The 14827-nt window shown below is 42.1% G+C and overlaps 1 protein-coding gene across 1 annotated transcript in view; it reads left to right on the forward strand.

Moving 5' to 3' along the window:
• The first annotated feature begins 4598 nt into the window (after positions 1 to 4598).
• KCNU1 (potassium calcium-activated channel subfamily U member 1) overlaps positions 4599 to 14827 on the forward strand; it is a 125357-nt gene continuing 115128 nt past the window's right edge. Inside the window, exons 1-5 of the mRNA XM_054998055.1 lie at positions 4599 to 4775; positions 5647 to 5748; positions 7845 to 7906; positions 11455 to 11545; positions 12789 to 12900. Of these exons, the coding sequence (XP_054854030.1) occupies positions 4599 to 4775; positions 5647 to 5748; positions 7845 to 7906; positions 11455 to 11545; positions 12789 to 12900 (544 nt within the window). The remainder of the gene's footprint in view (positions 4776 to 5646; positions 5749 to 7844; positions 7907 to 11454; positions 11546 to 12788; positions 12901 to 14827) is intronic.

Consider the following 14827-nt stretch of genomic DNA (forward strand, 5'->3'; position numbering starts at 1 on the left):
CTGAATAGCATTGTGATGAGGCAACAACAGGACCAGCTGAATGACCAACAGCCTGGAGAGAAAGTCTGTCCCTTTAATAAAGGCTTAATGTGTAGAAATGGGCCTGCTGGAGTTTTTCATGGCATGGAGTTAAGTAACATCACCTGGTAAATAATAGCTCATTAAGCCTCTATTAAATGGAAAGGGTATTTTTTTCTTCAGGCTGTTGGCAACTCTAAGGAGAAGGTTTTGGCTACGTGCCCTGCATGTAAGCCTTTTAGGGGCATCTGGGCAGGGGAAAAGGATGTTCTACTAGATGGCCCATTGAACTAACCTAGTACTGCAGCTCTTACGTTTATTTATTAACAATTTTAACCCTGCTTTTCTGCCCTCAGAGGGCCACCAAGGCAGCGAATAAATTGAAAACATACAAATTAAAACCTTCTCTTCAAAAGCCATTAAAAACAACACATAAATGCCTCATTAAAACCATTTAAAACCAGGATTTAAAATAAATATAAAAGATAAAAAGCTACAGTTAAAATATTGGGAAGAGGACTTACTGAGGGAATGCCAAGTGAAACAAAAAGTCTTTACCTGCTGGTGGAAGACAGCAATAGAGGGGACAGGTGAATCTCCAAGGGGAGAGAATTCCAGAGCTTTGGTGCCACTACTGAGAAGGCCCTCTTACATTCTTAAGCGTAAGAGCGATCTTAGGCCATTTTCACACTGCTTGCTGGCCACGGAACATCGCGCCAAGCTCCTGGAATGTCAGCATCTTCCTGGTGCGATTTCACACACTGAGTTCTTGTGCGGAATCGTACCAGGAAGATGCTGTCATTCCAGGAGCTTGGCGCGATGTTCCGTGGCCAGCAAGCAGCGTGAAAATGGCCTTACACTCTTGTGATAATGTTTACCTCCAGCTACAGAAAGCTCCACTTCTTAACTGCTATGGATCCAGTCACTTTTAAAGACATAGGCTGTCGTCACATGGCCATAAATTTAGCGCCAAACTAGTGCCATCTCCCGCTGAATTCTCACCTTATTCCGGCTCTCTTGCGATTTCGCCATTCTCCCCAATTCACGCTTTGTGACTCTTTATGTCGTCTTTATCCACTTCCATGTGAATGCCCTGGATCGACTATGAACGCTTTGCAACACCAAAACTCTCACTCTCCCTGATCATCTGACTCACCTAACACTGATTCTCCTGCCCTACACTCCCACAAGCCCCAGTGCAACCCACAATTAAGCCTCAAAGTAATTTTTTTTAAAAAACGTCAGCCTTATAGTGCTATAGCGCTATTCTGCCATGGGTGGGAAACCTCTGCTACCTATCACGGTTGGGTTTTGAGTTGGCCCAGCACAACATTATAATAGATGAGTGATATAACGCAAATATGCAGAAAAAAAAATTAAGGGGCAGGATTTTTAGGGCCCCGTTTCTGGAGGCACTTTGACTGACCGTCGAATTGCACTTTTCCCTTTTAATGTGTTAACTGGAAGCGCAAGCAGTCGTCAAAAGATGGGAGAATCCGTTCTAATAACGATAACAGAAGAAACGATTTCTAGTGCAAAACTGACGAAATAAGGTCCCGTGTGACAACGGCCATAGAAGCAAGGGCTGATTCATAAGCTGGCAGTTCTAGTCCTCTTACTGCTTCCTTCCAGCCACACCTGTTGCATTACTGGGTGAAACAGGATGCTAGACGAGATGGGCTATTGGTCTAGCCCAGCGTGCCTGGTCTTTTATTCTCATGGAGCTGAATGGGGTACATTTGTGGGACAAAAAACCCCTGGAAAATTTGGTCATCCATAGTTGAAACCCACACTATGAACTGACCACAATTTTGTTAATAGAGTGACAGCTCTAGTGGGTATCTTTACTTCTAAATGGCACAGTCATGAGAATAAGGTTACTTCTGTTCTCTGTAGACCTAAATGCTACTTCTACTTTAGAATGCCGTGTAATGGAGGCTCTGGGAGTTCTGGTTTCACTGATCCCTGAAGGGAATTTGCTTTCTACACACCAAGATTGTTTGTACTATACAGAAGTAAAGCTCTTCCTCAACAGTACCCCTGAAAGACAATCCTGCAATTGTGCACATAGAATTTCAATCCAGGGTTTTGCTCCCACAGATGTTGATTTGAGCGTAGTGATATCTGCAAAGGAGAACTGATTATAATTTTACTGGATACCCTCAAAGGCACGCACATACATAAACAGAAATCATCACTTTGCCCAATGACAAAATGGCTGCCGTTGGCCCTTCACTGTTCTACCATTTACATTCCAACTCAGATGTACCGATTGCAACTGGACCCCTCTGGCTTTCAGATGGGAGAAGGATGGGCATTAGATAATTGCTGAACTGAAAGACCACAATGTTATATTCTCTGCCAGTGAGTTGTTTTGCTCCTTGCTTTTCTTGGACATGTGTCCCCTTTACAGATAAAATCACTAGTTTCCTACTCAGCTGTTCTGATTGCATGAAGAGGAACCTGATTGCATTATTCATCTGCCGGCTTCATAAAAGATGTTTAAAACTCTGGAGGAGCCCTAGAGGTTTGGATGCAATTTTATTTCAGTGGGAAAAGAACTGCGCAGCTAACTAGTTGCATCTGATCCCAGCAGCTGCACAAGGAGGTTTCTAGGCCTGAAAGGGGGGGGGAGGGTGAGCTGTTGTGTTTCTTGTGCAATCTTTTCATTGTCTGTTACTCTCTCTTTCTGCCATATGGTATCAGCCAATGTGAACACCCACATAAATTCAAATAGTACCAGTTATAGACAAGGTGTATATTTCCAAGCACAGCCTCTCAGACTGTAAGACCTGCCATGCTAAAGAGCAGACATTGAAAAAAAAGAGAAATCCCTCTTTTAAAAGAGAAAAAGGAATCAGAGGAATCGATGGCTGTATCTAAAAAAGCTAATTTCAGAAAAAGAAACATCTCTACACATAAAAATATTAGTTGTACTGTTTATATGAAGCTGTGGTATAGAGCAACTGCTCAGCATGTAGAAGGTGCTAGGTTCAATCTCCAGCTAAAAACATAAGACAACAGGTGATGTAAAAGACCTTTACCTTTCAGGAAAGATAATACTAATCTTGATAGACTGATGGTCTGACTATGTGTGTATGGTAGTTATTCTTTTAATGTTTGTATCTCGTGACTGTGTTTTTTATGGCCAACTTCTGTTTCAAAGGTATGTTTTTCCTCTAAGCACCTTTCTTTGAAGAAGAAAGGTGGGATAAAAATATTTCAAATAAATCAATTAAATTATGGCAAGAAAAGTAGGGGACTTCATAATTGAGTCATCGTAGCCAAAAGATACCCCCTCTGAGCAGCCTTTTAAAAACAGTAGCTAAGGGGGCTGCCACAAAAGGTAGATGGGCCGCCTCCCTTGCCACCTTTGTAATGGGAGCACTAGGAAATGTGCATCTTTCCTGATTCCCTCCAGAATGTTGCAGTCAGAGAAGCAATGTGCATGTTGGATTTTCCAGAACCTGTAATACAGGAGACTGAATGGCAGGATTTGTGTCACCTGAAGAAGGAGCTCTGACTCTCAAAAGCTTACACTTTGAAAATCTTGTTGGTCTCTAAGGTGCCATGGGACTCCAGTCCCACTGTTCTACTACACACCAACACAGCTACCCACCTAAAACAGGAGACTGAGTACTGTACCCTGTGATAGGGCAGCACTCAGTATTTCCCCTGCTGTAAAAAAACCACTCTGTTTGGATTCCGTGTAAGCTTCAGGATGATTGCCTCTTGGGGTTTCAGTACTTCCCCATCTCTTTTGGTTTCCCAGGGGATGGGAACTATTTTTGATTCCTCAGCCTTTGCTTTGGAAAATCTCCTTAAAGGCATAATGCTCTTGTCTGCTTGCTATTCCCCTCTTCCGGAGGGAAGTGGACAGGGAAGAAAAGAGGAGCAGATGGGAAAACAGAAGACAAGGTGGGAGAGAAGCCAGAGCAAAGGGGATAGCAGGAGGCAAGTGGGGAGAAGAAGATGAAGAAGAAGACAAGATGAAGAAGACAGAAGGTGGAGCAGAGGGGCAGGGATGATAACCAGAAATGGGAACTGAGTAGTGAGAGCTGTTGATCATATTGACCTACACTGTGTGATCTGCCTGGAATCTCAGCGAGAAACGTGAACTATATATCACAAACAAACAAGTAATAAAGCAGGAGGAAGAGAAAGGGGCTTGGGGGCAAGGAGGATGGGGCAAGGAGAAGTCAAAAGTGGGAACTGGAACCAAAAGGGGGAAGATGAAGCATGAGCCAAAGAGGAGCAACAGGAGGCAGGTTGGGGGTGGGGGGAGCAGAAGCAGAGCATGGTAAACCAAAGATGCAGGGGGAAAGGGAAGCAGGAGGCAGCAGGATGAAATGGGAGTTCCCCTCCCACACATTTCCTCAAGGATTTACTTCCTCCTTTTCCATGGACTGCTATTTCCCAGTTCTTCCACGTGAAGAATTACAGCATAATCTGTTGGCTGGCAGTGACAGTGCATCATAAAGGTTCCACAAAGGAGTGGAGAATCTCCTGGAATTCTAGTATTTTCTAGAACGTCCCAAGTGGACAGTTGGATAGCTGAAACAGACAGGAATAGCAGAGAGATGGATGGTCATAAACATGACTGGATTAAAGAACAAGGACGCCACTGCAACGAATATTTCCAGTCAGCTTTTATAGGTTCCTGCTTGTCCATTTTTCTAGGTGGTATTCTCTTGATCTTAATGTACAGGGCAACTTATTTCTCCTGGATGTTCTTAGCTGCAAAACTTGAGATTCAGGTAAAAACACCACTAGAAGAAAGGGATTGTGTTCGGGGAGAATTGCGAAGTGTGCAAGCATGATGAGACCTTGAGGTAGTAAATAATAATATGAAAGAAGCTATTCCTAACTGTGAGCCAAAAAATGGTTGATAAAAAGGAATGACATGGTAGTGGTGTACTGATGTCTGGGACCAGTAGAGGATCCCTCCAGTGATCCTGATTCATCCACTTGTGCCTGCAATGCAAGATAAACCTAGAAGCCATCCCAGAGGGGCAATCTTCCATTTTATGCTGTGAGTGATGCCCCAAAGGGGGAGGAACGCAACCACTTTTCACACTTTTCTGCCTTGCTAAATGTGGAAAGGCCTGACCTGAATAGCCCAGGAGAACCTCATCAGATCTTAGAAGCTAAGCAGGGTCGGCCTTGGACGGGAGACCTCCAACGAAGAGCAGAGTTGCAGAGGCAGGCAATGGAAAACTGCTTCTCTTTGCCTTGAAAACCTTGCCAGGGATCTCCATAAGTCAGCTATGGCTTGACAGCACTCTTCACCACCAAATGTGGAAGAGCCACATTCCATTTCCTCCTCTAGAATGGGGTGTGTGTTTATGTATGTGCTCAGTACAATGGGGTGACATACATGGGGGCTGAGCACTGAATGGCATGCCCAGAATTCTTAGAACCCTGAACCAGCCCTGGTTCAAAACATATCCAACTTGGGCATTTAATCAGAGAGGTGCAGGCTATGTTGTTAGAATACAAGGTTAGGTGGAGAGCATGTGGAAGGCATGCACAGAAGGAAAAATGATTCTATTACCAGGCTCTGACGATTCAAGATAGCAATATGTCCCATAGCACTGTTCAGGGACTCTTTTCTCTCACCTTAAGCAGATGACTACCACAGTTCACCCCACATTTATTTGGTGGAAGAGGCACTTTCAAGACTGGGTGTTGATGATGCTCTCAGCTCAGACCTCTGTGGGACGTGTGCTGGTGAGTACCATGATGTGCAAGTATCTGTTCATTTTCTACAACAAGAGAACCTATTTCCCACATTTCTAATAACCTGTGTTCAAAGTCGTAAACAGAGTAGATTTTAATAATTTTAGATTTTAATAATTTCAAACAACAACAACAACAACTTTTGATTTATATACCGCCCTTCAGGACAACTTAATGCCACACTCAGAGCAGTTTACAAAGTGCGTTATTATTAACCTCATGACAATCACCCTGTGAGGTGAATCAGGCTGAGAGAACTCTGAGAGAGCTGTGACTGACCCAAGGTCACCCAGCTGGCTTCAAGTGGAGGAGTGGGGAATCAAACCCGGTTGTCCAGATTAGAGGCCTGCTGCTCTTAACTACACCAAACCACTACACCAAACATGAATGTATCAGTTAATTTATAAACAAGACATGGCATTCAGCAAATCTAGGCAACAGATCATAGTCCTAACCAGGCCTTTTTTTCTGGGAAAAGAGGTGGTGCAGAACTCAGTGGGTGGAGGGCAATCTAAACTCCCCTCTGTCTGGAGACCAGGGGGTGGGGCCACCAGCCATGTGACCATTTTCAAGAGGTTCCGGAACTCTGTTCCACTGCATTCCAGCTGGAAAAAAGCCCTGGTCCTAACGGAATGCTATAACTAAACAACTGTGAAAAATAACGAAATCAAGAAGCCTCTCGGAGATGTGCTGAGGGTCGGGGGGGGGGGGGAGCAGCTCCTTGCCTGGACTAAGTGCCAGTAATGGGGCTGCCAGGAAAATGGAGCTCTATGGGAAGGGTGCTCCAAAGACATAATGTGACAACTCTGGGGTTGTGGTTCAGCGATGGGGCATCTGCTTTGCATGCAGAAGGTCCCAGGTTCAATCTCTGGCATCTTCAGTTGAAAAAGGATCAGGTAATAGATGATGTGAAGGACTTGAGAGCCGAGAGAGCTGCTGCTAGAGTAGTAGAAGAAGAAGAAGAAGAAGAAGAAGAAGAAGAAGAAGAAGAAGAAGAAGAAGAAGAAGAAGAAGAAGAAGAAGAAGAAGAAAAGTTGGTTTTATACCTCACGCTTCACTACCTGAACAAGTCTTGGAGTGGCTTACAATCACCTTCCCTTCCTCTCCTCACAACAGATACCCTGTGAGGTAGGTGGGGCTGAGAGAGCTCTGAACAAGCTATCACCCAGCTGGCTTCAAGTGGAGGCGTGGGGAATCAAACCTAGTTCACCAGATTAGAGTCCTGCTGCTCTTAACCACTACACCATACTGGCTAGACCTTGATAGACCAACAATCTGACCCAGTCGGGGAAACGTCATGTGTTTGTGCATTCCCTAGTTCAACAAGGCCTCCAGTCCCATCCCATGCATCTCATGAGTTCTTCTGAAAGAACAAATTTATTTCTGAAATGTCGTATCATAGTAATGGGCTTGCATCACAGGCTGGATCTCCTAGATTTATGGGTCCCCAAAAGTGTACCTGCCTCCCTCCCAATGCTTGGCCACTGCTGGTCACCATGTACTTCATCTACAGAAAGACCTCTGAAGATGATCTCAGTGGGCAGGGTCATGTGAACAGAAAGGCACTGGAATTTGGCCTATCCCATGGATTGTTCTGTAAAGGCCAGGTCACATGATCCCATAACCCAACTACCACATGGAAGCCATTTTTTATCAGTTGTTCATTAGGAGATGCTCTTCCAAATGACTGGTCATGCTAGGTCCCCCTTTATATCACCACAGATGGCCAAACAGAAAAGTCTATGATAGCTTGAAGAAGATCTCTTGAATTGTGTAGAATGACGTCTCTGACGAAGTTCGGCATGTTGCAACAAGTACCAAGTACCAAAGAGTTTATTGTCTATAGCCATAGGCCGTCACAAATTTTCCAAACATCAACAGCATGTTGCAACAGAAAACCATTTTAATTCAAGCAGCCTCCCTGTGGAAACCAAAATTTGTACCACTAGCTTTCATTTTGCGGGAACTTTAAAGTGATAGTAAATGAGCTTTGCATGCAGCTACACAAAAGGAAAGATTTTGAACCTTAGCACAGTAGAAGTATCCAGTACCAATTGTCAGTGATGCACTGTGGATTTCTGTTTTAGGTTATACTGGTTTTCCTGTTTAGTATTGGATCACTCATCATTTACTTTATCAACTGTTACAGGTAATTAGAACATGGACCTTTCTCCAAAAAGTTCTTTCATTCATTTGCTCTTTTTCTTGCCTTTTGCTTGCTTGTTAAATCCAGTTCACGCAACTTGGCCTGTGTCATTTGTCAAATGACAATAAATATAGTTGATCACTGTGGAGTTTTCAATGACTACTATCATTTTGAAAATTGGGATGAAAAGAAGCCCAGTCATCTCTGTATTTCAAATAACATACTTTTTCAGAATTTCAAAAATTCAAGTCATTCTACTGGGTGTGTGTGGGGTGGAGGGGAAGTAGTTGTGAATTTCCTGCATTGTTCAGGGGGTTGGACTAGATGAGCCTGGAGGTCCCTTCAACCCTTTGATTCTGTGAGCCTATAATTCTATTATAATATTTCATATTCAGAACTCACAAGACTGAGACTTTGCTTAGGCGATGGGGGCTATTTCTCTTTTCATATGATATTAGTTCATTTTAGAACACTTAACCACACACATTTACCAACGTAGGATGCCACTGCAACAATTCTGTGGTTGTTCTCATAATCTTTTAAGCCTGTGGCTACTAGAACTTTTGAATTACAGTTCTTGGGGGAAGAAAGCTTTCAGGATCAACTAACCAATTTCAAGCCATCTGAAAAAATGGGGACTATCAAGCCATCTGTTTCTATGCTTCTCCATTCCAAGGACTGACTTTTACAACTTTCTTTAGCCAGTTGCAAAGACGTATGCAACAAGTCCTCCAGAGCTTTGGAGCATAACAGCAATGGATCAATCTCATTAAACGCCCACCATCATCACCACTCAATGGCACACATTCCCCAGCCCTAACTGGCAGGGGTGTAGCACGCTGTCCAGGCATGACCTTGACCGTTCCTGAAATGGCCAGCCCAGGCATGTACCTTTCGGTTTTCCCATATCTCTTAAGGGGATCCCAGTAAAAATTGGAGGTTACCACCCAGCCAGCTCGATTCTGTTAGAAAAAGGGACTGCAATGTCTCTGGCTCAAACCTTCAAGATAAGAACTATAGAGTTAGACAGATAGATAGGCTAGTATCAGTCTCCTTCTTGCCTGCTCTACTATCGCTCACTTTCTCTAATTGGTAGAATGTAGTCCAAGGGAACTTCCTTCCTTCTTTCTTCTTCCCCTCCTTCTTTCCCTGCATGCATCAGGAGAAGCAGCATGCTATCTCCTCCTGGGACAATCTGAAGCCATCCTAGTTAGCTATATTAGTTAGTCTTTTTTTCTCTCCAGTATACTTACATGAATGTACTTCTATAAATAAATAGACCATTATTGGTTCTTTAACTCAAGGGAGAGGCTCTCTGTGTGCAATTTGTAACATAGTGTGGTAAATACTAGTTTAGGCCAGCTGCTGCACTGAAGCTCAGGAGGAGCACTCTGTTAATAAGGAAAGGAAGGGCTGTCTGACTGGTCCAGCTATCCATAACTAAACCCAATAGAGTCACCCCAATGGATCTGGCCCTGTGCCAAGAAACTGTCTAACCAAGTTGTGGCAAGTGTCCCCAGCAGCAGTTGGGCACCTAGGAAGGAAGGAAGGGGAGAATGCCTGTCCTCCCCCTCTGCCACTGTCCAGACCACGAGGACAGAGGATGTGATGCTAAGGCCATCCTCCCAATTCATTCCTCCTGGTGATCCCTGTTTCCACCACTGATAGGCGGCCTGCCCTTTGCCCCGTCTTCATCTCCCAGCGGCAATGTAGTCCACCAGGGAGTCAGCAAGCCTCCTTATACCACACATTGGCTTGGATCAAGAACAGCATTTCTGTGAGCACCAGGATTTTTGTCCATAGAACATCATTTCTCCCTCAGCCCTCTCCTAGTCTCCTGTCCCCAGTAACAGGATTTCAGGGAGCGTTTTGGGATGTTGCATGGATTGGTGGGGGGGGGGGAGAAAATCACATTCCACAGGCAGAAATCATTGGACCTGCAGAAACTCAATTCTGGACCTAAGCCAATGCAGTTAATGTTTGCAATAATTAACACTCAGTATTCTGCCAGGCATCATGTCACCAACCTGGCATGTGGTGAATTTATCATCTAGCCTTAACCCGTAAGTTAACTAGTACATATGTTGAGCAGGCAGCTGCTGCATCTATGTGATATGTAATGCTGAAGCTTATTGCAGAGGTTTATTTCCTCCCAAAAAATCAGGATTCAGAGCTATATTTTTAAAAAGAAAATATTGAATTTTGCTTGGTTGAAAATAGCAACATTATTTTTAAAATCACCAATCAAAATGACTTTTGCAATTTCATTCTGTCATGCTGTACTTGTCAACAGCATCAGGGGGGGAAATGTGGAAACTGTCAAGGGTGTCAAATGAAATTTGAAATTCAACTTGCCAATGTAGGCGAGAGAAATGCTTTGCTCAAATACTGCCAGTTCTGAATCAGCTGATTAGAGCAGGATAGAAATAAATAAATAAATAGATGCCTTCCTTTTTTAGTTTTGCCCAAGTCTAGAACGTTTTAATGCATAAAATGCCTTAATTTAGGGGAGGATGGCTGGTGAAAAGTATCAAGAAGGAGGCCAGATTAAGCACAGAATATATTTCCATACTATGCAAGCATTTTGCCCTGCTATACTATGAATTCCCATTATGAAGCCCTATTATGGCTGTTTCCAAAACTTACATTATCCACATTTCTTCCCAGCTATGGCATTTCAAATTACCTGTTCTTGTTTTTTTCCCCCCCATAATAAAAAATTCTGTCATTTTATCCAAAGCATTTCTTCATGACTCCCCCCTTTCTCCACTTTACCAATGCATGTGTTTACATTGACACAACAGTATAATAAAGCAATCACATATATAGTTGTATTGCGATGGTTTTGGTGTGAGGTTATACCAGTGGTCGGAAGCATTGCCCCAAACCTCAAGCCACATAAAATTGCATTTTTGTAATGTTTCATCAGTGTCCATGTGCAACTCAGTAATGTCAAGGGGTCAAGACAAGACACAGTTGAAAGAACTGAACAAACACCATAGCAAACAACACATTTTTCTGTTCCGTTTAAAAATTCCGTTAAAAAATAGATAAGAATTTAAGAAGCCCACTTTGAGGTCTCTTTTCACATATCAACTTTAGCACAATTTCACATACTACTTTTTTAGAAGAAAAAAAACGAAGCATAGAATTTTGAAAATATTCAATGCAACTGAATTAAAATCCCATATTGGCTCGTTTCAGACACTATGCAATATCAAGGTTTTATTAAACTATGCTTACAGAGATTGTTTCAGCACAGGCCACCCCAGTATAGCTAGTGAAGGTCTGTAGAACCAGGATCAGAAGTTGGGCTATTAATCACAGTTAATCTTAATTATGGTTTCATGGAATGTCTCAGGGCAAACATCTTTGCTTGTTTTCTTTTGGTAGTCTCCCAGGATATAAAGAGAAGGCCACAAAACTAGATGGCTAACAACGACCAAACACAGAGTAGTATAAAAACACATCATAAGAAAAAATTATTTGATTTGACATAGAAATCTCTTACTGGATTCATCATCAATCCTCCTTCCCTCTTCTCCCTCCAGTGCCATACAGTTCTGCCTCTCCTTCCAAGACAGGACAATTAATATTGACCTCTTCTTCAATATATTCTTCCTCTTTTATTTTGGATTGCGGGTAAGAGATCTTCGCAATAAATCACTGGGAAGTGAAGTGTGTAGACAATGCTGTGATATAGGCTAGAGGAGAGCTCTCGCCCCCACCCCCACCTCTGAACATGAAAATCAAGTTTCCACAAATTGCAGAAAAGGAAATATTCATGTGTTTCGGCTATACTGCTTTGGGCAGCAGGTGTGAATTTAAATAACTGAATGAATCTCCATACATTCTCTGTGTACAAGTAATTGTCATGTCAGGAGCAGGTTCTAGGCTACTCTTCTTGACATGTTCACCCTGGCCGTTTCCACACGGCTTACCTTCTTCCGAAAACTTCCAAAAAACAGCATCTTCGCACACTGTTATTGTGCAAAATTGCATGAGAAGACGCTGTCTTCCGCGATAACAGCGTCTTCTTGTGCGATTTCGCGCGATAACAGCATCTTCCTGGCGCGATTTCGCGTGCAAAGATGCTGTTTTTTGGAAGTTTTCGGAAGAAGGTAAGCTGTGTGGAAATGGCCCATGTGTAGAGTTGTTGTTTTCTACGGAGGAACATTCATTCAAGTGACCCTCCACCTGTAGTGTGAAGTTCTACAGTCCAGAAGTTGGTGTGTTACCTTATTTGTTCTTTTTTAGAATTAGATCTCAAGATAGGAAGATCTGAGTAGTTTTATCCCCTCTACTTCAATTTTTGGAATTTCACAGCATCTTCTCTTTTTTTGATATGCAGCAGGAAACCTAATTCTTTTCATGACTGGGAAGGTCTTTTGCGGGGGCGGGGGGATTAGAGCAAGGTGTCCAATTTGGGTAGTAGCGTGAGAACTTTTGTCATGATTTTTAGTTTGTCTTTTTACAAGCTGGATTTTGAGATGGATACTTTGCTCCAGTTATGCAAAAGGACTCTACCAAACAGTTTTGGTAAAGATAACCAGTGGGGATCCTATGCATTAAGCTTCCTTTCCCCTTCCCATAGTGGGGAGGCTCAAGAGTAAAATTGGAGATCACCTTGTTAGTAAATTTTGAAATGAATTTTGTAGAACATGCATCAGGGTTGCCAGCTGTTTACAGATGATCTTTGTTTTGTGCAATGGAAAGAATAAATGGATATCATTCTTTTATTGCTACAGCAACTGATATGTTTTGTTATTTTCTTGTCATTCTTAAGTACAATGGAGCAATTGGTAATATGGATGGATAGATGGGAGGCTACTTGTAAGATAGATAAATGGTTGTTGTATAATCTGACTTTGCGTAGTTTCTCTAGTTCTTGGCAGCAAGTGACAAATTGAAGTTTTGGGTCGAACTTAATTCCATTGTGGACTTCTTCACCATCACTCCAGTCTGTGTTTCCTTCTACTTAGAAAAGAATTGGCTTGGTGAGTGTGTGAGGAACTCTTACAGTCGCCTAAAATAATTGTGACTTATTATAAATAACAATATTTCTCCCATGTTGGATGTGTGTTACCAAGTTATCAAACGCAAGTCATCAAATACTCAAAGGGAGTGTTGTTTTGGATTGTCAAAACACTGAGACAGATCCAGTTATTTCCTTCTGCTAAACAAGGAATTTTCTGTCAGAGGAAAGAGCCCTTTCATTGGGGGAAGACTTCTCACAAAAGCAGTCTTTTCTCCAGTGGAAGATTCCTCAGTTCGTAGACGGCTTCCATGTATTTCAACGTACTATATCAAATGTTAAAATACTTACTATGGTATTTAAAATATTTATTAGCCACTTTTCTACTTCAAAGTACTTGGTGACTTAACAATGTAAAAACAACAGCCTGTGAAAGCGGGGAGGGTGGAATATAAAGATAATAAATTAAATTAAATTAAAAATATATTAAAAGAGTTAAAAGAAAAACCAACTTAATCAAATGCAATCCTAAATAAGTCTTCAACTGACTCCTAAAAATCAACAGGAAGGGGGCCACACTCATTTCCTGGGGAAGGTTGTTCCATAATATTGGGACCACCATTGAAAGTTACCCTAACTCAAAAAAGGAGCCTGTCGAACTGGAAAATGTGCAGAAAAGAGAAACTAAAATAATCAATGGGCTGCAGCACCTTTCCCTACAAGGAAAGCCTGAAGAATTATGTACATGTGAGGAAGGGAATTCACTTTAGAGAAAAGATAAATGAATAGGATTTATTATATTATGCATGATATAAAGGAAGTAAACAGATAATTCTTCCTCTCGTTCCCGTAATACCTGAATTTAGAGGCAACTAATAAAGATGGGCAGGACAGACAAAAGAAAGCACATTTTCATGTCTGAAATTCACTGACCCAGGATCTAACGATGATGGTTAGATTATGTAGACACCTGCCTTCATGTCGCAACTGACTTATGGTGACCTCATCAAGGGGTTTTCAGGACAATTGAGAAGCAGAGGTGGTTTGCCGTTGGCTTCCTCTGCAGAGTCTTCCTTTGTGGTCACCCATCCAAGTATCGACCCTGCTTAGGTTCCAAGACCAACGAGATTGGTCTATACCATGCGACTTTCCATCCCTATGGATAAATTAGATACATTTAAAAGAAAATAATAAAAATCATGGAGGGAAATTCCATCACTAGCTACTAGTCATGATGGTGAAGGAACTTCTCTGTTCAGAGGCAGCGTACCTCTGAATACCATTTGCTGGAGGGCAACAATAGAAGGAGGTTTTGGCTTCTTTACCCTTCTTCTAAATCTTCTGGTAGCATCTTGTTGGCTGTTGTGCATAGATGCTGGACTAGATGAAACATTGGTCTGATCCTGTAGGGCGCTTCTTAATACTCTTTTCTGAATGTGCCAGTTTTTAATTCAAAAATTTGTAATTTGAATGTTAATTTTAACCTCAAAATTAGAAACATTCAGATGTGTTAGGATTGTGGGTAATTCAAATGGGCACTGGTTATGAAATCTCATGAATTGTCAACTGTCAAATACTTGATATCATGCATACTATAATTTGAATGCTGTGCGGAACTAGGAAATACTCTCATATAGTAACTATCTTTGCTCATTAGCTGTTAAATAGTGGCAAATACTAAATGCTATTCTGAGACAACTATTACATACCATTGTGGGATTAGCAAATTTTAGTAGAGACCTTGGATCAATCATGTAATTATGAATTTACACTAGTAAGAGACATAAAATGTATTCTCTATGCATGTCTTAAATAACTAGTCCCCGCAGGGCCTCTCTGCCTACATACCAAAGAAGAGGGGAGAAGTTTAGCCTTCAGGAGATAGATAACTGGACATTCCTGTGATGCAGAGGCAGGGGTAGAGACAAAGGAAGAATTATGAGTTCTCT

Source organism: Eublepharis macularius, chromosome 14 (genome assembly GCF_028583425.1).
Source record: "Eublepharis macularius isolate TG4126 chromosome 14, MPM_Emac_v1.0, whole genome shotgun sequence".
Lineage (NCBI taxonomy): Eukaryota > Metazoa > Chordata > Lepidosauria > Squamata > Eublepharidae > Eublepharis > Eublepharis macularius.